Source organism: Procambarus clarkii, chromosome 14, assembly GCF_040958095.1.
Source record: "Procambarus clarkii isolate CNS0578487 chromosome 14, FALCON_Pclarkii_2.0, whole genome shotgun sequence".
Taxonomy (NCBI): Eukaryota; Metazoa; Arthropoda; class Malacostraca; order Decapoda; family Cambaridae; genus Procambarus; species Procambarus clarkii.
In genome coordinates this window covers 6,470,792-6,494,945 of record NC_091163.1, presented here as the reverse complement: position 1 = coordinate 6,494,945, position 24,154 = coordinate 6,470,792, and the positions used below count along the sequence as shown (strand labels likewise).

The following is a 24,154-nucleotide window of genomic DNA, read 5'->3' as shown; positions in this document are numbered from 1 at the left end:
GGGACAAGTTACGGTGTTTGGCGTCTGTGTTGTGGTGGAAGGCGGCGACTCCTTGTGGCACTACAGCACCCACCACCCACAACCCACACCCCGCCCACACCCCGCCCACAGTGTTCAGGTGAGTCCTGCCCCACGCCCTGGCAAGGGTCATGGATGGTGAGGAGGGTGGGCGAGCCTGTGTGGTGGCGGTGGCGTCCACAGGGATAACAGTTTCCATGGGCCCTGTAGCACAGTTGTCTACGTCCTCGGATTACACTCCAGGGCCGCACGTTTCTTGAAGGAATGAAACGGCTGGGCTTCCTTTCCCCTGATGCCTCTGTTCACCTAGCACTAAATTGCCTTCTGGGAATTAGATAGTTGCTGTGGGTTGCATCCTGAAGGTCAGTATACTTCAGTATACTGGGTATACTGGGTACAGTATCGGGTCAGTATACTGGGTATACTGGGTACAGTATCGGGTCAGTATACTGCCCAAAACGCTGCGCGTACTAGTGGCTTTACAAGATTGTAAATACTATGCTATGTATTCTCACAAACCCAATGTACCTCCTTGTATATAAATAAATAAATAAATAACTTGGCCAATGAGAACCTTGATAAGCCTATAAATTATGTAAAAGTGAATGATGGACAGGTTGGTGGGGGGGGGGTTGCACTTGGCTTTATAACACTTATTAATAACACCTAAGAGCAACTGTTAATAAGTGGGAAGAGTTATACTGTGGGCACATTAACAATGGTAACTAGCATGTATAAATTTTTTGTGTCCTCCATGGACAGGGTTATTGATCTGTTATACATATAGTTCAGTGATATTTGAACAATGAACTGCAGGAGGTGATTGGAGTGCTTTTAAAAATTGTAATATAACCTACATACATATAACCTATGATGAATATAACCTATTCATCACAAACTACTGATTTAGGATGGTAATAGCTCATGCTATTGAAAGGGATATTGTAAATTGAATTAGGGCATTTTTTTATTTTTTAAAGGAAATAGAGGCAATGAGTTGTGCTGTATATCCAGGTTTCCAACTTAAACTGTACAGAGAAGTGACAGGAGGAGTGATGTGGCTTACAGGTGAAGTCACGACATAGTGACAACAGGTGTTGTTTCCATGTGGGAGTTACAGCAGCATCAGTGTCTCCAAGTAACTGTTACTTATGAAGGGAAAGGGAGAGCTGGAGTCCTAGCCAGGAGTCCCTATTGCAAAGAAGTCCCAGGCAAATGTTGCTGAAAAAAGGGAAGATGGTGAAGCTCCAGACAGGGCAGGATCCCAGACCAATGCTAGAATCATATTTGAGCAAACTTTAAAATATATGAAAGATTGGCAGATGCAGTTTAATGCTGAGAAATATAGGGGTCTTGATATGCAAAAACATATTTATGGTCTATTAGTTGAGTTCTTGAAGTCAGTAAATCAATGAATAAATGTTACAAATAGGACAGATATTTTCTTGGATTCATATCTAGAAGTTGTAGTTAATAAAATGTCTAATGATATTCTTCAGCTTTATCTTGCTCTTGTTAGGCCCCAATTAGAATATGCAGTTCAGTTTTGGGGATTGTACCTTAGAATGAACATAAATTCCCTTATAAATTTGTAAAGGAGCATGATAAAATTAATCCTGGCCTTAGGAACCTCATTTACGAAGAGAGATGAAGAAACCTTGACATACTTTTTCTAGAAAGGTGAAGAGTAAGGGAGGACATGATTGAAGTATACAAATAAATGAAAGGATACAACAAAGGTAATAATATTAATGGTATTGAATACCATATATCAGAATTTAAAATAGTTCTGATACTGGATACAAATTTAATGAAGTTTGATTCAGAAAAAGAATTTGGGGGGGGATACTTGTTTTAAAATATTTTGTAGATTTATGGAACAGGTTGCCAGCTAATATAATGGATGTAGGGCTGCTTAACGTTCTCAGGTGTAAATTACATAAATATACATGGGTGCGTTTCGATATAAATATGAGCTGCCTCACATAGGTCAATAGGCTTTGTGAAGTTTTAGCTATTCTGATAAGCGGATAAGCACAAAACTGCAATATACAAAAGGGTGAGCAAAATCTATTAAAGTACTTTAAATATTTCAAGTAAATTAAATATTGACATGATAAAGGGTTAAGTAGGTGATAAATAATTAGATAAAGCAAGTTTTGGTGTGGATAGTAGCGATAATTCCCGTTCTCTCATCTCCTCGAAAGGTGGTGGTTGGGTAAAGTTTGCTGCTATACACAAACCTTTTGTTTTATTACCCTTGCATGTGTGTGTATGTTTGTGTATGTGTGTGTGTGTGTGTGCAAACAATAATGTTTTTAATACAATAGATGATCTCTGTAGCTTTTCTGGGGTGTTGACAGTACTGACTTGTGGATTATTTTGCCATCCGGAATATTTATCAGGATGGCAACTCTAGTTTGTAACCTATTTAATTACTTAATTATCTAGTAACCTTGTCGAAGATGAAGTCATCTGACTAGAAGACCACAAGGCAATACTGATAACCTACAGCCACACCATAGCTTAGTGGTTCATCACCAACTCGGCTAGGCCCCCAGAACCCTCTCTGGGCCTTACTCTTATGAATGGCAAGCTTTCCCCTTTTCACCTGGCAATCATGTGTCTTACAGTTCACATTTATAGCAGTTGAGTTGTGGCCTAATTAATATTCTTCAGCTAGCAAAATATAGTTAACAAGACTAATGTTTACCCCTACTTTTGTTACTTTATTTATATTGTATATTTGTTTGCCTTTTAGAATGAGTTCTTTAACTATTTTTTTGAGCCATACAGGATCATAATTGTAAGTTTTGTCCCAGACTTTGTACCGTGTTTGTGCCAATTTTGAATTTTGTTTTTCTCATTTATCTGCACCCTGGTGGAATTGTCACACGTATGTATGAGTTTTCTTTGTGTTGAGCACTGTTTGAATCATGAAGTTTGAAATATACTGGCAAATATCACTTGCTTATATCATACTTTTGTATTACTCAAGACTAAACTACCACATGCATTAATATCTAGGTCTATTGTGTGACACAATGCATGGACTGAAACTATAGCATGAATTTAAAAATTTGGGAAATATATTCAATTTTCCCAACTCATAGTTGATGTGAAACAGTTACATCATTAAATAATTAAACCCACTCAGGCTTCGCAATGGAAAAGACTCCGTTGAAGCTGAAACTGAAGCTAGGCAGTGGAGGCCCTTCTACCCCAGAACAGAAAACGGCTTCATCGGCACACCCGACCATCATATCCAACATGGCTGATGAGGACCAGGGACAGATGGCATCGGATGAGGAATTGGAGGAGGAGGAGTGTATCGAGGATGCTCAGGTGACCAACATTCACTATTTAAGTGTCATATTCACTATTTATACATACATATGTGTCTTTTTCTTGATACACACTGTGCACTTCTAAATTTAACTAGATTTGATTTCAGATGTAAGCTATTTTTGTTAATTTAGTTCATTGTTTCTGGGTTAAATCGGTCAAAGCTGTGTTGAAGGAATGTGAAAAGTACTACTGTATTCTGTCCATTACGTAATATTAATACAGAAAACACAATGTGATGTGATAAGTCTCTTGAACCCTAACAGGCAGCTATAGTTTCTTAAGTACAGTACATTTAAGTACTAATTCTTTAAGCAATTATTCTTCACAATCTGATTCTACTTGGTAAAATAATCCATATTTTTTGTTCCTGGTTGACTGGCAGAATTTGAAACTACTGTATCACACTTTAAACTTTTAGAATACAGTATAGTACAGGGGTACTAATGTTCTATATTGTAAAAAGTTAACAGTGGTGTTGGTGGTATTACTGTTCTTATGGCACTCGCCAAAGAAATAAGTAAAAATCCATTGTTGAAATAATTGTGTTAAAGGAGGCAGGCAACCAAAGTAGCCAATAAGAAAATTGTTGGGTGTAGCCAAGTCAACACAAGGAAGTATTGTGCACGCTTCTGGTCGCATTGATCAGAAACATTGGTCTGGTCGTCCCAGGAAGATGTTTTCAAGGTCTGTGAACTTTCTAAAATACTCATTGCAGAGTTTAGACCTTGAAGTCTTCCTAGGACGACCAGACCGATGCTTCTGTGATGGTGTGTCACCAGTGTTTTCCCCTCAAAAGCAAGAACAATACTTCCTCATGTCGACTTGGCTACACCCAACAATTAACTTGTTTCCTTACTTCGGTGGCCTGCTTCCTTTTAAAGCAATGATCTGACAATGTTTTCATGCTTATTTCTTTGGTGGAGTGCCATAAGAACAATAATGCGACCAACACCACTGTTATTTGCAATAAAACATGGCAAGGTGCCAGAGCAAGAGACACAATGCAACCGCTCACTATGAATGCCCGAGGGGGGCAACTTGAGCATAGTTGTGTGGCTCCAGGGAGGTAGTGCACACCGTGAAGTCATGTGCCCCCACATACTTCTGTCTACAATCTTTTGCCCACATGATCATAATTAATTTTTTATGCATAAGTTTGTACCACCTCAAGTAGACCGGCGCATACTTTTGACTAGTATTGTGAAGGTCAGCAGTGATTTACTAATATTATCTGATGATTAACAGGGGGAGGAGGAGCCAGCTGCAGAGGAAGAGGGGCGGTCCCGGTCCCGTCACTCTCACCATGATGAAGGGGCAAGGTAAGTCTGCATAGTTGGAGCTCTGAGGGACCTTGTTCTGTCTGTCTCGATGAAGGGCAAGGCAAGACTAGCTTTCCCTGAACAGGCAGTTGCAATCCCTTCATTCTCTCTATCAAAGGGGCTAGATAAGACTGCACTTCAAGGTCGGGTTGCTTCCAGTTTTGTCATTCCTCCCCCCCCCCCTTCCTTCTCCTTGATGAATGACCTAGGTAAGGCTATGCATATGGCAAAAGGACCATTGCAGTCTTTATTTTATTTAGCAATTAATGATCTCATTCTCTTCTTGTAGTGTCTACATTTGTGTTTACAATCAGCCTAGGATGTGGAATAATTGCACTGATCATGTCATAATTTCCAGCTTTAAGTTAAAGGTTATTATTTAGCATCAAAACAGAATATACAGAGTATACAGGATTATTCACTTATTGCCAGACACTGGTCAAGGGGCCGAGGACAGCTCCCTCAGTTGGTTGTGATCTTACTTGAACTGTCTCCAATTTTCAGAGAGAAGCACAAGAAATCAAAGAAAAAGAAGAAGAAGAAGGAGAGGGAGAAGGACAAAGAAAGGCACAAGCATCGTCATCATCGGGAGAAGACAGAGGTAATTATAAATATATTAAGAATATTTGAAAGCATTTTGTATTTTTGTAGAAGCATCTGGTTTTGAGATGGATCAACTTTTTTTTTTTTTAATATGTAAACTTGTAATAATCAAAATTAGTTTAAGGCTTGGAGCTATTACTTGAATAAGTTCGCTGAAGATTAAGAAATTGAAATAGTACAGTAGTGTGTAGTGAATGATTAAATGATAGGAAACACGAGTGCATAATAACTTCAGGTGGGTGAGTGGAGGCAGATGAACAAATTTCGTTTAGAATAAACTGATGAGGAAGAATATGGGCATGTTGTGCAGTGAGAGCTGCTGCTAAGACTGGAAGAGTTGTGTAGAAAATGATGATATAGAATCTAGAAATGTATTGATATTCTCATTTTCACATTTCTAGACGCTGTACAGTATGCTCATTGACTTCATGTAGCTTATTTGGGTCTTTTAACAAGCATAGTGTGTGTGTGGATTTAAATCTGTTGATTGGTGTTCAGTGAGTGAAATACACGAGTTTCTTGATTGCAGATACACAGTGTAGTTTAAGTATCTATATTTAGTAAATATCTTCATTATTTGGCAATTTTTTTTTTTTGTGCTACAGATAAGAGAGTTGTTCTGTATACATACCAACTGCAAGAATATTGTTGGTCTTAGGTCATGACTAAAGAGGACTCAATTCTTAATATTGTACATTGTCCTTTGGTTGTACATATCTTTAGGAGCATCTATAGATGATTAGAGAGTGATAATGGGAAGATACTTGTGTACAATATTTGTTTGTAATGAAGGATGTGGTTTGTTGTAATGTCATCAGGTGCAAATAGTCTCAATTTGAGAACCTTCTGAGCACCATGTAGGTTAAACATGGTAGAATCTTGGTTTTGCACCATTTTGTATGTCATTGTTTGCTTCTGGCACTACCAGTGTTCCATTGTTCTCCAAACTTTTTGTCATAAGTGGATTAATTGGGTAAATGCTGAGTTTCATAGGAACATTTACTCCCTAATTGTAGTTATATGATGGTGGTTGTCAGACACCATATTGTCTGACAATATATGATTGTGATATATGGTGCTAGAAGCTTGAATGTTGAAGTATTAATAGCTAGGAGGCTGGGCAGAGAGAGCGAGATCTGGCTTTCCTGTAATCTGTGACAATTGTGTATCTTATTATAACTGTAGCCAAATGATGGTGATGGCTTAATTTTCCACGTGAGTGACATGACTAGAGTGCTCTCTCTTTTCATACCCTTGTTTCCTTAAGTTGAAAACAAACTTGTGGAAATGAGGCGATCTTCATTATGTTTAATATGTGGAGATGTAATTGTTTTATTACACAAGTCCTGTGTCTAATTGTCAACTTGTATTTTAAGCCTTGGTTCTGGAGGGATTTTGAATAATAATGATTGTGGAAAGAATATGTTTAAGATTGTAGTGGGTCACTTGACAAAATATTTATTATATAGTTTTCACTTAATGATGACTCCACCAGAAGAGCCATTAAGGATAGGTCAAATGAAGCCTTCCCTTTTTTATATATGTTTAATGGGACTATTCCTGATTCTAAAGCTTCGTTGAATGTGTGTCCATGTGGCTTATTTATGCAAGAATTAAGTGTTTTGGAGAGAATTCATCACAATAACATAACTAAAACAAATAACTTGGCCCACTCTTCCTTGTCATTCCTTGATAAGCGTCAAAGACACACCAAAAGTGTTATTTATTAATTATATAACTAACTTTTTTCCATTGTTAGGGTGAGGACACGACGGAAGAGCCTCCCCTAAAGAAGCAGCATCTTGAAGTTGGCCCTCAGTTGGCATCACCATCCAAGGAGTCCACTTCTCCACTCCCCAAGCCCAAGGAATCCTCATCTACACTTGAAGCAAGTGAAATTTCAAGATTTGTATTTTAAAATTATATTACATAGAGGAGAGTGTGGTTGGTCACGCATGTAACATAGTGTTTGCCCCTGAAGAGTATCAGTTTCAAATAAGTGAATTGGTCCATACACCATTTTGTAATCATTGGTTTAGACTATAACCCTTCCTGTCCCTGCCCCCCTTTTCCCCCCAATACAAAAAATTAGGTCACTGTTTCATAAAATCTAGGCAGGATGCAATGGAAAAATTTCCTTTATGTTCAGTGAAGTAGCCCTACCTTACAATGTGGTCTTACTTAACCATATTGTGCTCTGCTTAACCAATAATAACTGTGATACACAGATCATTTCTGTGTCTGTAAATCACACACAGATGTGCTGGTTGACCACTATTCAGTTGAACAGTTTGACTGTTCAATTGTGTGTCCAACTGGGTTATCCTCTGTCTTCCTGGTGTATTCACCTAGTCCATTAGTTTCTGCCTGGTCTGGGAAGTGAACCCGCACCACAGAATTATGAGTCCTGTGCGCTGTCCACTCGGCTATCAGACCCCCTGAGTATATGCTTATCTTTGTGACAAGAGATCTTGTTTGGCTGGCCATGCCACTACTGATGGTACTGTTGTGGCCTTGTCTCTTCACTCGAGCCAGCTTTGTTGTTTTTCTACCCATTGAGGATTGTTGCTCCTCCTATTCTGTTGTATTTTACTGAAAATCTGCAACATCCTGCCACCCTGGCTTTAAAAATTGCAGGAAATGTATCATCCACATCTTGAACTAGAAGCTTAACATAAGAGAAAACATGTTACAAATTTTTAGCAGAAAGTGTAACTTACAGAGGAAGTTAAATCCGGATGTACCGTGAATGTAGTATGCATTAAATTTATCAATACCCCACCAATGATGTAAGGGATTGCAGCATTATTTCTAGAGTCGTCTCATTGCCAGGCAGCACAAGGGACTTCTCCCTGCAGAGCCGCTTCTTGGAGAGACAGTCTTTAGCCTGTGTGCATGTAAATAAGACCTACCACAATCGACTTGAGAATGGTCCAGGACGGACCGAAACGTCGTCGTCCCTTCACCTTCTAGTGTGTGGTCTGGTCAACAAGACCTACCTATTGTACTAGATCATGCTTTTGGTGCATGTTGAGGGTGCATTTGGATTGTTTTAAGTAATTTTCATAGTCTGTAGTTGTACTGTACATGGCCATCTTGGGGAGGAGTCTAGGTCAGGGTATGATGTCTACTTTACCTGGTCATTTCAAATGGTGTCTCGAGAGTCTTTGGTGAGTTCCTTGCCTGTGTTTTGAGGACATACTTGGCCATCTTTGCCACAATGTGATTTGTGATTTGTTGGACAAGGGACCAATATTCTGTCAGATGGATTCAAGGCCATCTCATGCCACTTTTGGACTCGACAGTTTGCACTCTGTATGGCTTAAACTCTCTTCACCAGATTGATTTGTGTGGCCCTCTGCCATCATCTTTGGAGGATCCATGTTCTGATCTTCTGACCAAATCCCTGGCCAGCAGACAACTCTGATGACTTGGGGCCAGATTCACGAAGCAGTTACGCAAGTACTTACGAACGTGTACATCTTTTCTCAGTCTTTGACGGCTTTGGTTACATTTATTAAACAGTTTACAAGCATGAAAACTTCCCAATCAACTGTTGTTATTATTATAAACAGCCTCCTGGTGCTTCGGAACTCATTAGCTGTTTAATAATTGTAAACAAAGCCGCCAAAGATTGAGAAAAGAAGTGCAGGTTCGTAAGTGCTTGCGTAACTTCTTTGTGAATCTTGCCCCAAGTCATCAGAGTTGTCTGCTGGCCAGGGATTTGGTTCTTACAAAGTTTGCTTACCTCAGCTATTTGGTCAACTGGAGGACATCCAGTTAGTGCTTTCTCAGGTTCCAACTTAACTGAGGATGGTCTGGGATACCAGGATGGCCTCCTTTTCTCCCTCGTCGGTCCTGTTGTGACTGCTTTCCGGTCTCTGAATGGTGTAGGGAAGTTCTCGGCTTTACTATGGGATCTCTAGTGCCTTTTGAGCAGCATAAACTTTGTACGTGTGGTGTGCCTACTTGGCTATGTATTGCTAATGGCACTTTACTGCCATTTCCTGTGGTCATACTTTCGTCATTGCCAGAATAGTGAAGAGTTTGAGCTCAATTTCACAAGTGGGTTCTGCATCTTCATTTTTAACTGAAGACTTTTCAGTGTTAAGTTATGTGATCCTCTCCTCCTCCTCCTCCTTTATCACTATTGCTGGTCACAGGTGTGTTGGACCTTGGCTAGGACTGTTCACTACATTGGTCAAGGGCAGTGGTCGCCTTGCCTGCAGCAGATGCACATGTTTTCACAGACTGCCTTTTTTGCTTCCATCTGATGTTGACGGATTGGCGAGACCTCCAGCCTCTGGCTTTGCAAGGCATCCAGTCATCCACAGGTAAACCTGTTTGCCTCAGGATTGGCATGGTAGCTATCTGCTTACTTGCCCGGGCCCAATTTAAAAAAAAAAAAACCCTAAGTGATTTAAAAACTTGTTTTTGGTTTAATATGGGCCAACTTAATTACTTCTAATTAAATTTAAACTTGCATTTTTTATTTATTGATTAAATGTATACAAATTTTAGTTTTTTTTTCAAATCCTGCTAGTTTGCATAGCTTTCAATTAAGGTAGCATTCAATCTGTGGTGCAATTCCCAGATCATGAAACATTTTCAGTGGATACATTTTTCCTGGACTGGGGTCATTGGTCTTGCTTTCACCTCTTTTTCACTAGTCCAGGTGTTGTTCAGTTCAGTGTGTCAGCTGTCTTCACTCTCATGATGTGTGTGGGGAAGTTTGCTGTTTTGGTAGCTTTCGTTTACCAATACAGTATGTCCGTGGCTAATATCTGGACCAAAGATTTCCGGTTGGCCTCTCGTTACATATTGAATGTTGCTTGGCCTTGCCCTACTTGTGTTGTATTTTGGCCTTTGGTATACAGCGGGCATATTTGTGCCTCGGGGCTTCCTCTCTGGCCATTCTTCTGTGGATAAACCCAGTCTTCCTTTTCTGGTTCACTAATCCTTTTACCTTTCAAGAAAAGCCAGCTTCTTCTACCAAGGCTCTATTATGAGTAAGCTCGAGGAACTACTGAGGGATCCATCCTAGATATCGAGTATTCTCCCCATCCCTGCTCTGTGAAGTTAGAGGGTTAGGTACAGGCATTTCCAGAATAAAGTGGCAGGCAAGCTGCGACCCTGAGTGACCTGAGTTGCAATCTGCTGGCTGCTGGGCACATCACAGTTAGGGTATTTGCCCTGCAGCAACGATCGGTTGCCTTGTTTACCATGATGTGCCTAATTTCTTTAAAGTGGTCACTTTTTGTTGTTGTACCTATGCTTTGTGGTGGAATTTTCATTGCTTATGATTTATTGATCAATTTCTGATAAAGCTCCTCTCACCTTGTAGAATGAGTAAGATTTTGTTCCTGGGGCCAGATTCACGAAGCAGTTACGCAAGAACTTACGAACGTGTACATCTTTCCTCAATCTTTGACGGCATTGGTTACATTTATTAAACAGTTTACAAGCATGAAAACTTCCCAATCAACTGTTATTATTATTATTATAAACAGCCTCCTGGTGCTTCAGAACTCATTAACTGTTTAATAATTGTAAACAAAGCCGCCAAAGATTGAGGAAAGATGTACAGGTTCGTAAGTACTTGCGTAACTGCTCTGTGAATCTGGCCTCTGGTTTCTGATAGAATAGGATTAGTCTTGGAGGCCTGGTGCAACTAGCTTACACTTGGCAATACTAAAGCTAAGCTTGGGGGGGCTAATGAGGGCCCCCATAAATGGATATTGCATTAAATTTAACTTTATTTATGATGATTTTTACATCTTGGGCTAGTTCAGAAAATGTGTGCCAGATATTTGAAGTTAGGCTTTGTGGTACACCAATATAGAACCTTCTGTATCCCCAGGCACTCTGATGTGTTAGTCCCTGTGTGTTTTTGGCTCCATCTGTCCTCTCTGCTGCTTTTATCCTTTAAAGTGTTGATCTTCCACTATGTTTACATTAACAGTGGGTATTTTCCCATTGGTGCTCTTACTTCTCATGTTTCTTTTTCCTCTACTCTTTCATCTGCATCCTCTCTGTCATATGACTTTTTCTGCTTGCCCTCTTATAAATTCAATGTCTTGTTTTGTGTGTTCATATTAGTTTTATTATGATACATTAAAATGTTCAATCGTGCACTTTGCTTTGCCTTAGTTCTGTTTTAAGCTCTTTTGCAGATGTCTTTCGCTACATTAGTTAATTTTCTTGTTTCCACTTATGAGATCTATTCATGGCCTTATCAGCAAAATTAACTAATTTGAATGACCTTTATGGAGAAAGGATGTTTCATATTTTAGAAAAAGTTTGTTGTACTGTATAGAGTTCTTAACATGTTTGGTTAGGGATGCATTGTTGTACTCGCCTAGATATGCTTGCGGTGGTTGAGCTCTGGCTCTTTGGTCCCGCCTCTCAAATAACACTTTACTGCCATTTGCCTGTTGTGCTATTACACATTGAAGGAGTTTGCTAAAGAACTGTAATCATGTATTTTTTTTCTGTGGTCTTAGGAAGAATCGAGTCATGTTTATAAAAGTTGTAACCAATGGCAACAACTTCTGGAACACCTGCTGATAATCCTGGAGAAGAAGGACCCTCAACAGTTCTTTGCTTGGCCTGTCACCGATGCCATTGCTCCGGGTTACTCCTCCATCATCTCCCAACCCATGGACTTCTCTACCATCAAGTTGAAAATTCAGGAAAATGCCTACTCAAATCTAAAGGAGTTTCAGGTATGCTAGTTTTAAACCTTTTTTTCATGCCATTTTAATGAGAAGTGATAATCTGTGGTACAAGACACTAACTTCTAATCACCACTTCAACATTTAAGTCTTCCATGTCTATATTTAGCATTTGCCCATCCACCATTCTTTCCCGTTTTATGAATAATTGTGCGTGCGGCTACGAGTGTGTGTTTGTCACAATGATTAGGGTGTCTGAAATATTGAAGTACTGTACAGTATTTGCATCGTGGAAAATGTTTTGTTTAATTGCTGTAAATTAATATTTAAGAAAGACAAGGGTGTAGCAACAATCTTTGGTGTGTGAGACAATAGCAACAATAGTGTAGTATTTTTAGAATTGTAATTCTAATTTAATTATCATTTCTTTATGTAGTCAGATTTTGAGCTTATGTGTAACAACTGTATGACCTACAATCAACAAGACACAATTTATTACAAGGCGGCTAAAAAGTTGCTGCACCTTGGACAAAAATGCATGATTCCAGAGAAGATACTGGCCCTGAGGCGTGAGTTGCCTTCAATGACTACCCTCTCCAAGGAACAGGTAATGTTCAAGCCTTAAATTACAGAATTTGTTATTTATTGAACTAGACAATATGCGTCAACAGTGATTTTGTTTAAATTGGGTAATATTGCTAACATTATGCAGAAAACCACAAAATGTTGCACTTTACATGAGAATTTGTCCAGCTACAGGTCTTTCAAATGACTTGCTGGAAAGTGCTAAAATAGTGTTTCTTTTTCCTTTTGGTTCTTTCTGTATATTGATTGTTACTGAACACAAGAAATTTATGCCTGAGAAAAACTAGCAGTATTTGGAAAAGTAAATAGATTGAATATCATATTTTTGTTGTAATATTTTAAATGGTAGCAAATGTTGGAGTGAATATTTTGAGAATGTTGAACCTGGAGAAATCGTGATACTGTATAATAACTTCCTTCCACTTATTAGGAATATGTTTTGTATGTAATTGATTGTTTGGGTTCCTACAGCTTGGTTTTGATGTCATCCCTCCGATGTCTTCTGGTGGAGAGATCGACGACACATTAGATACAGAACCTATGGAGTCTATGGATGAAGATACTGACAGTAAGGAGCCGCACAGGTGAGATACTTGTTAAGTGTTGCTCAGGGTTCAAGAGTTGGAAAAGTTTTGTATTGTAATAGTTTAATTACTTTGTTTTTGAATAATAGGATGAGACAATAATCGTACACTTTTGTTTTATTTCAAGCAAATTTGAGGCAGTGCAAGATGATATGACCTCTGAAGAGATCCTGGAACAAGTTCAAAATTCTGCTAGTGAAGCTGCAGAAAAACTAACACTAAAGAAACCAGCTAGTACAGTAAGTTCCATTATATTGCATATCAGTACAGTGAAGTCCAATGCATGAATAAATACATGATGTATATTTTCCGTTAAAAAGAAAAAATGAAATTATCATAAACGATCGAGCCTGTGCCGGCACAATTAAAGCGTTAACTATGCTGTATTTTTGTCTCCAGCTTGGGTTCTTACGTCAGCGAGGAGATGGCACCACCTCCCTCAGTTTCTTGACTGGGTGTGAGGGTAATGATCCCAACCTGAAAGAAAAACCTGTTAGCCTAGGGCTGCTCACAGGAAAGCTCACCCAAGGCTCTGCCATGCTCCATAACTTCAGAGATGATAAGCGAAGCATGGCTAAACCAAGTATGTATTTTGCACACCCAAAAATATATGTGACTGTTTCTTAGCATGGGGATGCATGTGCTTGTAAGATTAATGCATGCAAACTTATCTTCTCTCTTGGATAAGTTTGTGTTTGATGCATTTCCAAGCATGGAGAGTGAATAATACAGGATGTCTCGGAATTAGCTATCTAGCTCTATGAAATTGAACAAATTAAACAAAAAAAAATCATGTTTATTGATGTTTATCATGTTTAGTTTGTGTTATACATGTAAAAATATAAGCTATTTAAATTGTCAATCAACACAATTGTCATATCTGTTCCGATGAAAAGCCATCTGAATCTCGATAGGCACTCTCTCCAAAAGTTACCGTGTGGCTTAGAATGACTAAATCCAAAATGTATGGCCCATTCTTCTTTCATGAAGCATCTGTACAGCCAACATCTTTCTTAATGTGCTTCAGGAGTTACTTAAACTGCAGCTTCTTTGTTACAAATGGATTATATGTTGCAAGTTATCAATAAAAATTTGACTTATAATGTATCCTGTGTCAACACGTGCATCTTGCAAGTATTAATAATGAAGTACATGGGTACATTACCAATTCCCACATAGATGCAGCAATGTAACCATGAAGAACACTTCTATATGATATTACCAGTCATTTCCATATTTTGCAGAGCAAAAAAAACATAATGTGCATGGCTATCTGAATTGACCAGGTAACGTTTTTCCAGATGATCCTAAAGGTGACCACATTTTTCATGTTTTTTTAATGTCTGTGTTGAGAGAGAGAGAGAGAGAGAGAAGATTAAGCCACCCAAAAGGTGGCTTGGGCATGAATAGCCCATAAGTGGTGGCCCTTTTGAGCCATTTCCAGTATCAATAGATGATACTGAGATCTGTGGAGGTGCGACTGCACCCTGCGTGACGGGAGATGTCTCCCGTGTGTCTGTGTTGTATTAGTTTTGTTGGTGCATATATGGATGTACTGGACCAACCTTTAGGATAATTTTAGGCCACTATACCTTTAGGTATAGTGGCCTAAAATTATCACAAATTACAACAAATATTTAGAACTATTGGGGCTAAGACTATGATGAACTTTATTTAATAGTAAAGTCACAGGCCTGAATCTCTGTAATTACCTAAGTGTAGTTATAGGATGAGAGCTATGCTTGTGGTGTCCCATCTTCCCTGTTCTGTCATACAACGCTTTGAAAATAGGGACAGTTTTAGCCTCAACTACCTTCTCACTTGACTTATTCCAACCAGCTACCATTTGGTTTGGAAAAAAAAAATCTAATTTTTGGGGCACATTTTGGTCCCTTAATTGAATCTGTGACCTCTTGTTCTTGAGGTTGCTGGTGTCAGGAATTCCTCTTTTGTCAATTAGGTCGATTCCCATTATTATACAAATACAATACAATACAAATACAAATATTTTTTCAGGTAAAGTACATACATTCAAGGTGAGATACAAAAAGTTGATGGATTTATGATAGAGCTAGTACATACAATGCCTAAAGCCACTATTACGCAAAGCGTTTTGGGCAGTATTATTTTGTAAGTGGTGATCATATCACCTCTTTTTCTATCTTCTGGCTTTGGCATATTTAATACCTCTAGAATCTCTTCATAAAACTTGTTTTTCATTTCTGTAAACCATTTTGTAGCATGCCTTTGCAACTTATCCAGTTTATTGACACGCTTCTTGAGATATGGTCGCCATACAGTTGGCATATTCCAATTTTGGTCTTGCAAAAGTTATGAACAGTTTCTTTAATATTTCATCATCCATGTAATTAAAAGTGATTCTGAAGCTGGAAAGTGCAGCACATGCTTCTCGCACATTGTTCTTTGTGTACCTCTGGTGACAGTTTACTATCCAGAACCACCACTAGAACTCGAACCATTCTTTGTTAATTTTTTTCTCTCCACATACATTTATAGAGAGTGTGGTCTATTTTTTCCTATTCCAAATCCCATAACATGGTATTTATTCACATGTTAACACTCACATGTTACTGTAATATAGTAGTTTTGATTGTATGGAAAAGCTGGTTAGTGTGAAGAATATTGTGCCTTTTTTTAGTTTTTCCCAGCAATGCTCTTATCTTTTTGTCCCTAAGCAGGTACCTCCTTCACATAGCAATATGTGATGCAGGCAAATAATGATGATTATGATGATAAAGCATTAGAGAAATTATTTTATGCTATTCCCATTGATTTAGTTTCTAACTTTTTTTCACAGTTAAACCACTGTACTATGGCTCTTACTCATCATTCTGTCCCTCGTACGACTCGACGTTTGCTAACCTGACCAAGGAAGAAAGTGAGATGGTGTATGCTACTTATGGCAATGAAACGGCTGTCCAATATGCTAAAAGGTAAGTGGTGTTCTATGGAAAAGTTATGATTCATTGAATGATTTGTTTATTATGTGGCATAAAAATGTGCTGGCCTCATTACTCATCACTGTGGCAGCCCCACCCCTCATCACTGTGGCAGCCCCACCCCTCATCACTGTGGCAGCCCCACCTCTCATCACTGTGGCAGCCCCACCCCTCATCACTGTGGCAGCCCCACCCCTCATCACTGTGGCAGCCCCACCCCTCATCACTGTGGCAGCCCCACCCCTCATCACTGTGGCAGCCCCACCCCTCATCACTGTGGCAGCCCCACCTCTCATCACTGTGGCAGCCCCACCCCTCATCACTGTGGCAGCCCCACCCCTCATCACTGTGGCAGCCCCACCTCTCATCACTGTGGCAGCCCCACCCCTCATCACTGTGGCAGCCCCACCCCTCATCACTGTGGCAGCCCCACCCCTCATCACTGTGGCAGCCCCACCTCTCATCACTGTGGCAGCCCCACCCCTCATCACTGTGGCAGCCCCACCCCTCATCACTGTGGCAGCCCCACCCCTCATCACTGTGGCAGCCCCACCCCTCATCACTGTGGCAGCCCCACCTCTCATCACTGTGGCAGCCCCACCCCTCATCACTGTGGCAGCCCCACCCCTCATCACTGTGGCAGCCCCACCTCTCATCACTGTGGCAGCCCCACCCCTCATCACTGTGGCAGCCCCACCTCTCATCACTGTGGCAGCCCCACCCCTCATCACTGTGGCAGCCCCACCCCTCATCACTGTGGCAGCCCCACCCCTCATCACTGTGGCAGCCCCACCTCTCATCACTGTGGCAGCCCCACCCCTCATCACTGTGGCAGCCCCACCCCTCATCACTGTGGCAGCCCCACTCCTCATTGCTATATGGTGGCCCCCATTCCCCACTGCTGTGGGGAATGGGGGGCCCATCTCCCTTTACTATGTAGACTTCCCCTCCCACCTCCACCACTATGTGGCAGCCCCGTTCCCCACCGCTTTGTTGTAAATTCTGCTCCAAATTCTCTGTGATATAGGGAACGAAGATTTTTTTAGCTTTGAAGTCATTTTTGCAAAATTATTTCTACTAAAGGCAAAAAAATTTAGCCTTGGATATGGATCTTGCTGGAAAACAAAAGGCAGATTCTTGTATTGTGTAAAATGTTAGAGAATCCAATGATGAGCCAAAGATGTTGGAAGTAGATGTGTATTCATTAGCAGTATGCTTCACATTTTGACCTTTCCTATTTTATTTAGTGTGACAACTCATTTTCAATGCTTGTTGTGATTGCTTTGCATATTTAAAAAAAAAACATTCAGCTTTATAAAACTTAAACAACAACGTTGCTTCCGGGTAATAAAGATGTGTAAATTATATTTTGAAGGGCCCACTGTACATAATTTATTTCATGTAACTGCCTGATTTGAACTGATACAATTGTATTATTGAAATATTTCCTGTATTTACATTTTTCGTATAAATGTGATTTGGAAATTGAAATATAATTTAACCATCTTGATATATTACGTTTTACAGCATATGTGACTTTTCTCAAGACTGTGATATGGCCATGCACCTAGTGGATCAGCTGTTAAACTTGCTGACACATCAGCAACACTCACGAACAAAGAGTATTATTGAGGAACGCCGAAGAATGCAAGAGGAAGAGGAACGCATCAACTCTATTCTCTGTCCTGGGTTAGTTAAGTAATTATCTCATGGTAGTATAGAATAATAAGAACCATTTTTATGTGTGTGTGTATGTAAATCATGAAAATAATACTTGATGAATAATGTGAAAATATTTAACCATGGAGGAAAATGGAAGCAGAATATATTAGTTATTAGGGATCTTCGTAAGATTATTAATATACAGATATCCCATTAGGGCTTCTAGGAACGCATATGGATTTGTCATTAGGGATGGTGCTTCCAAGACCTGCAGTTTCATCTTGTTCATATGTATTGGCCAATAGGCCTTCTACAGTTTCCTCTTGTTCTTATGTTACAAAAGACATTTATTTAATTTATAGTACATAGATTTCAAGTAATGTGTATTTGTTTCAGTGACTCTGGAATGTATCCTGCATCTACAGATCAGAAAGGTCATACAACGATAGATTTTAGTTCACTTCGCTCTCTAACTGAACTTGGTATCGACACTAATTTCATAAATCACTTTGGTAAGTCTCCTTTTGTTTACTTTGTGTATTTGCAGGTAGTAAACTCTAGCTCCTGGGATCCACCTCTTAGCCATAAATAATCTGATAAGGTGATTCCTTGCATAGGTTATATTATATTGGCATTTTCATTTGTGTATGGAGCTTGCCTCCTCCGTTTTCTCTTTTAGTACACTTCAATCTACTCTCACGTTGAAGAAGCTTGTTTTTATATATCGAGGTCATTTGAGTGTTGTGTGCCATCATCCTTAGTATCTACCATCCTTGAAACAGCTTGCCTGTGTCCACCTCATGGAGGCCTCCGAGAGTTCTGTTTGTCTATCCTTCTCCCATGACTTCTTTAGTGACATGAGGCTCAACTCTCTTAGCATATCCTCATAGTTATCTTCAGCTTCATGACACTGTACAGTCCATGTTCCTCTGGACCATACTTCTATCTTCTAGTTTTGGCATATTTAATGCCTCTAACCTCGCCTCGTAGCTCTTGTCCTTCAGTTCTAGGAGCCATTTAGTTGCATGTCTTGCACCTTTTCTAGTTTGTCATTGTGCTTCTTAAGATATGGGCACCATGCAACCGCTGTATATTCGAGCTTTGGTCTAACTAAAGTCGTGAACAATTTCTTTAGTATTTCACCATTCATGTATTTAAAAGCAATTCTGAAATTAGAAAGTGTAGCATAGGCTCCTCGTATGATATTCCTTATGTGATCCTCTGGTGATAGATTTTTATCTAGAACCACCCCTAGATCTCTTTCTATCCAAATTCTTTAAAGATTTCTCGCATAATTTATAGGTTGTGTGGGAGTCTATGTTCTCCTATTCCACATTCCATAACATGGCATTTATTCACATTAAATTCCATTTGCCAAGTGGTGTTCCATATACTGTACTTATTTTATCCAGGTCATCTTAAAGGGCATGATAATCATCTAAGGTTTCTTATCTTCCCTATTATCTTAGCATCATCAGCAAACATGTTCATATAATTCTGTATTCCATCTGGTAGATTGTTGAGATAATGTTCATTATCTACATAATGTTGAAATCAGTGGTTGAATGTTTCTATTACACTTTGGGTTCTGTTTGTTAGGAAGTTGGAAAATGATGTGTACACTCCTCTCACCATGTTGTGTGTGTTCCTCTGACGACAGTTTACTATCCAAAACCACGCCTCGGTCTCGTTCTTTATTAGAGTTCTGTAATTCCTTTCCACATAATTTGTAAGTTGTGTGTGGTCTATTTTCTCTAATTCCACATTCCATAACATGGCATATATTCACAATGAATTCCAGTTGCCACTTGATGCTCCAAGCACTTAACTTTATTTAGACCAATTTGAAGGTCATGACAATTGTCTGCCTCGCCTATCTTCCCCAGTATCTTGGCATCATCTGCAAACATGTTCATATAATTCTGTATTCCTTCTGGTAGATCGTATGTGTAAATGATGAACATTACTGGTGCAAGAACTGAACCCTGTGGTACTCCGCTAGTAACTCTCCACCAGTCAACCAAATATGGTGCCAACCTATACTTGGTCTTTGCTGATCTAAGACTTATTTATCAACTTTATGTACTTTACTGTCCTAGATTGGGTGTTTAGATTTTACTGGCAATTATTTGTAGTATGTGAATGAATCTTTACATAGGTATGATTCAATTAGAGGACATAAGCGAAGCTCTTGGGGAAAAGTTTGAATTTCATCAATCATGAGTCAAGTGTAAAGCGTTTTTCATTCATAAAGCTGGTTTGGCGGCAGGATTAACAAGGATTTAACTGTTGCTTTTGAGGATAAGCTGCTGGTGGTAATATTGTGGTTCATGAGTTGGTGAGGCTAGGCTGCTTTTCCAGTCTCATTATCAGTCCCTTTCATGAAGTGTTTCATTTTCAGATTTGTTAAACTATAATTCATATACTCTTTCAGAGGACTTGGATAGGCGTGAGAATCAGATCAACACGCAGCTGGAAGAAAATGCAGTTCTTCTGGAAAATTTGGCAAAGGAACAGAAAGATCGTTTGTCTCGGCAACGACCTACCAACCTCAACAATTTACCTCACCCATCACCGCAAGAGCTGAAATTGGGTATGGAAATGGATTAACAGTTTTATTTAGCTTTTAATTTTTTCTTAAGGTCTTTCTTTCTTGATTTCCTTTTCCTAGTCATTTCTGGCCCGTAATCCATTATCACGTGGGAAGGCAGTAATCGGGTAAAGAAAAATACATTAGGCTTACAAGAAAACGTAGTTTTGAATATATACAGTACAGTATATGAATCATTGCATATCCCGAATATTCTGGACATCTCTGTTGAATTTGTGGCTGGAAAATATAAAATAGGTGTCTTGTTGAATAAGGGAACTATCAAGAGAAAGTGCCACGCCATAATGACTATATAGCACTTGGAAGAAAGGGAACGTTTGGAGGTGTCTAGAACTCGTAAAAATAGTCATACATAAATTAAGATTGATGAACAATATAAGCAAATATTTGTTTGGTGATAAAAAGATTTTAAGAGTCAATATCCATGTGGCCCAGTTACCATAATTAAAGCTAGCAAATTAGTAAGTTTTAAAAATGAGAAAAATAGATCTTGAGCCCATCTTGAGATGATTTCGTGGCTTTTAGTGTCCCCGTGGCCCGGTCCTCGACCAGGCCTCCACCCCCAGGAAGCAGCCTGTGACCGCTGACTAACACCCAGGTACCTATTTTACTGCTAGGTAACGGGCATAGGGTGAAAGAAACTCTGCCCATTGTTTCTCACCGGCGCCCGGGATCGAACCCGGGACCACAGGATCACAAGTCCAGTGTGCTGTCTGCTCGGCCAAAAATGATAATAGACTCGAATAAGAACCTGCCAAATATGGGCCAGTTTCTCCATTTTCTGACGTGTGGTTTGGTCATCATACCTTCAGCCAAATTATTGAGACTCGTCAGCACATCGGCCTGTAGGTCTGTTGTAGTATTCTTTGCTTGTGTTTATATATTATTAAAATAAACCATTTGGTATCCCTTCTGAACGATAATTGGGATCATCAGGATGGTCAGTTATTGGTTTGCAAAATCGCACTACCAAGTTACTCATCACTGACCACCACCAGGTGGAAGCACAAGCTGCTCAACATTATCAGGTTCTGGTAACTTGACTTAAAGGCCAAGCCTCCCAACAGGCCCTTTTTGTAATGACTTCAAGGGCAGGGACTGATGCAACTAAATGGCTTCTTGTAAAGTATACTTCCATATCACAGGTTGCCCTATTTTTTGGAACTACTGTAGATTCCTTGGTTGTTCTCCTGGCTAACTCCCCATATAGCAAACCTGGTAGAGAGCCTGAAAATGCTAAAAGCCATATCTAGAAACTGTGACAAGAATGATGATGATAGACTGCATTGGGGAAGCCAAAACCCGTACATAAAAGGTTATGTTATGACAGAAGTGATGACAAAACATCGTTGTTTCCATTTATTTCATACTGTGTAAGTGTGGGTTTCATAATTTATTTGTTACATTATTATGATGTATTTGCTGCATGTTATTCTTGCCATAATTGTACAGTACTATTTATATATTTTCAATTGTTTGTGCATTTAGTTATTTCTCATTCTTGTCACATTGTCCTGAGGTAAAACTAAACTGGCATGAGGAATGCTTTAAAATGAACTGCATTGCCAGGTGGTCAATATGTTGGAAAGATTCTACTACAGGCACCTGGTCTCTGTAAGCGTTCTCTCTCAAAAGATAGTTAATATTTGTTGACTTAGGAAAATTGCTCTACTTAGTAGATATGCTTATTTATACATATGGTTTTGCCTTTCCAAGAGTAGTAGTAGTTTCCTACATTGTTTACAGTATTTTGCACTTGTTACCTTATTATATTTACTGCATGTATCTTTACTCTGAACTTGTTTACTTCATCAAAAAGTTATTGTGCAATTGAAAACAAATTAATTATATTATTTGATGATAATTTGTATTCGTTTTGCAGTGGAGAAAGTAACGGATGGCTTGGCTATGGTAGCTAAGCAAGCAACCCCTGGGGCCCTAGCTCCAGTGCCCATTGTGCGCAGGGCCATGGGCATCACCATGCACCCGGTCGCTTCCGAACCCAGTGAGCAGATTGAGGTATGATAGATTCCACATACAAATATTTCATTGAAAGACATTCATCATGAAACTATAAATAACGGTTATGATCACGTTAAGCTGCTGCCATATGGAGTGGTGAATGCACAAGAACACGGTACATGTTGGCAAGAGGAAGAGTGCTACCGACTAGTCTGTCCAGTCTCGTAAATCACGTGTGGACCAGAAGGAAGGAGATGTTTCTTGTTTCATGTTTTTGTGTCTTTTGTTATTTTTACAAAAGCTGCATTTCATTTTGAATTATAGTTTTGGCCATAGAAGTTTGATGGTGTGAAACTAAGAGTGAGCTTGAACTTTAATACCTCAGGTGGATATAGAGGGAACCTCGTCCCAGGAGGAGGCCACTCCTCCTCCTCCGCCTGGTAGCGGTGGCACGGAGGTGGGCACTAAGGGCAACAACACTGATCTCGAGTCACAACTGCGGCACATTCTTAACCAGGCTGATGCCGCCTCTCCTCCGCCCGTCATCCACACCCCTTCTGATATGACTGATAAAAAGCTAAAGGAGATCCTTGGAAACTGATGATAGAAATGCTTGTAGATTTTTGATATTACATATCAGTGTATAGAATATTGTGTGTATGAATATTGTGTGTTGTACTAGGTTACTTGTAATGCATTTCATGGTGTAAGTGCTTTTTATCTAGATGCATACGTCATGTATTGTTTCTTTCAACAATAGTGTTTATTGAAATTTTATAAACTTTTATATAAATATGCCATTTGTGCTTTTTATCCCATTTTGTATTATGAAAAACGAAACTTATTATTTATTAACCAAAAATCCTTGCTTGGATAAGGCTTACCAACTTCTGTAGGTATTAACATTGTATTGCACATGAAAATGTTCAAGGTTGAGATCTGAGATGGTTGAGTGACACTTAAGCTTTTATGAAGGTCTTGAAAGATCATATTACACAAGCACTTGGCTTATGTACACACGTTGATGACTCCTGCTTAAATAATAACAAAAATATTAACCTTGTTTATAAGCATTTTCAAAATTGTATAGAAGAGTTCAGATTGTTATGGTTTTGAAATTTAAAATAGCCAAAATGTGAATTAATATGCCAAAGTGCTCCTTGTTTAGGTAAATACCATTTTTGAATAATTAGAATTCCCTTCTAAAAAATAAACTGCAAGGTATGTTTTGGACATACTTCATGCATAAAAGCTTGGACATCAATTCTAAGCTGCATCTTGTAGTTGAGACCTCTTTAAATCATATCAAAATTATATTCACATTCAAAGGGGCTCTTAAAATCTTGTATGGTCTTATATGTGATGCATAGTATTGTATTTTCCAGGAGTGTGTACACTGTCTCTCCTAAACTTGAACTGTCATGTGGAGCCTCCTGACTTGGGAACATGCTTTCTATGGTTGCCTAGTAATAGAGTTGACATTTATGATATGTCATTATGAGCCAAAAAAAAAGTACGCTATACATATATTGTCAAAACTTCAGAAACTTTCATAGTGACATGTTAGTGTATTACTTAAAAGTTGGTGACGAATTATCAAGCTTTCTATGTCTCCTTATTGCATTTACATGTAATTATAATAATAATACAGTAGTGTATAATAAGTGCATATAACTTTTTGCTTCATTGACCTTGATACCAATAATGCATCTTATTATAGTGTTTGTCAAATACCCTCTAAAATCTACCATATGAATAAAACTGTGTGTGTAAAAGAAAAGGTACAGTAATAATAAACATTTCTGGTAAAGTTCATACCAATAAATTA

The 24,154-nt window shown here is 39.1% G+C and overlaps 1 protein-coding gene across 2 annotated transcripts; it reads left to right on the top strand.

Moving 5' to 3' along the window:
- Positions 1–24,154, top strand: LOC123772158 (Bromodomain containing 7/9). Of its 2 annotated transcripts, none has more exons than XM_069324281.1 (16): positions 1–118; positions 3,193–3,363; positions 4,612–4,685; positions 5,190–5,286; positions 7,048–7,176; positions 11,792–12,013; positions 12,399–12,569; positions 13,019–13,131; positions 13,259–13,370; positions 13,531–13,714; positions 15,950–16,085; positions 17,619–17,780; positions 18,150–18,265; positions 20,188–20,346; positions 22,247–22,383; positions 22,712–24,154. In XM_069324281.1, exons 2-16 carry the CDS (start codon positions 3,289–3,291, stop codon positions 22,925–22,927), a joined length of 2,103 nt encoding a protein of 700 aa, XP_069180382.1. In that variant the 5' UTR covers positions 1–118; positions 3,193–3,288; the 3' UTR covers positions 22,928–24,154. The 2 variants fall into 2 exon arrangements, with proteins under 2 accessions (XP_069180382.1, XP_045621139.1); XM_045765183.2 differs by having other exon boundaries at positions 9–118; positions 3,176–3,363.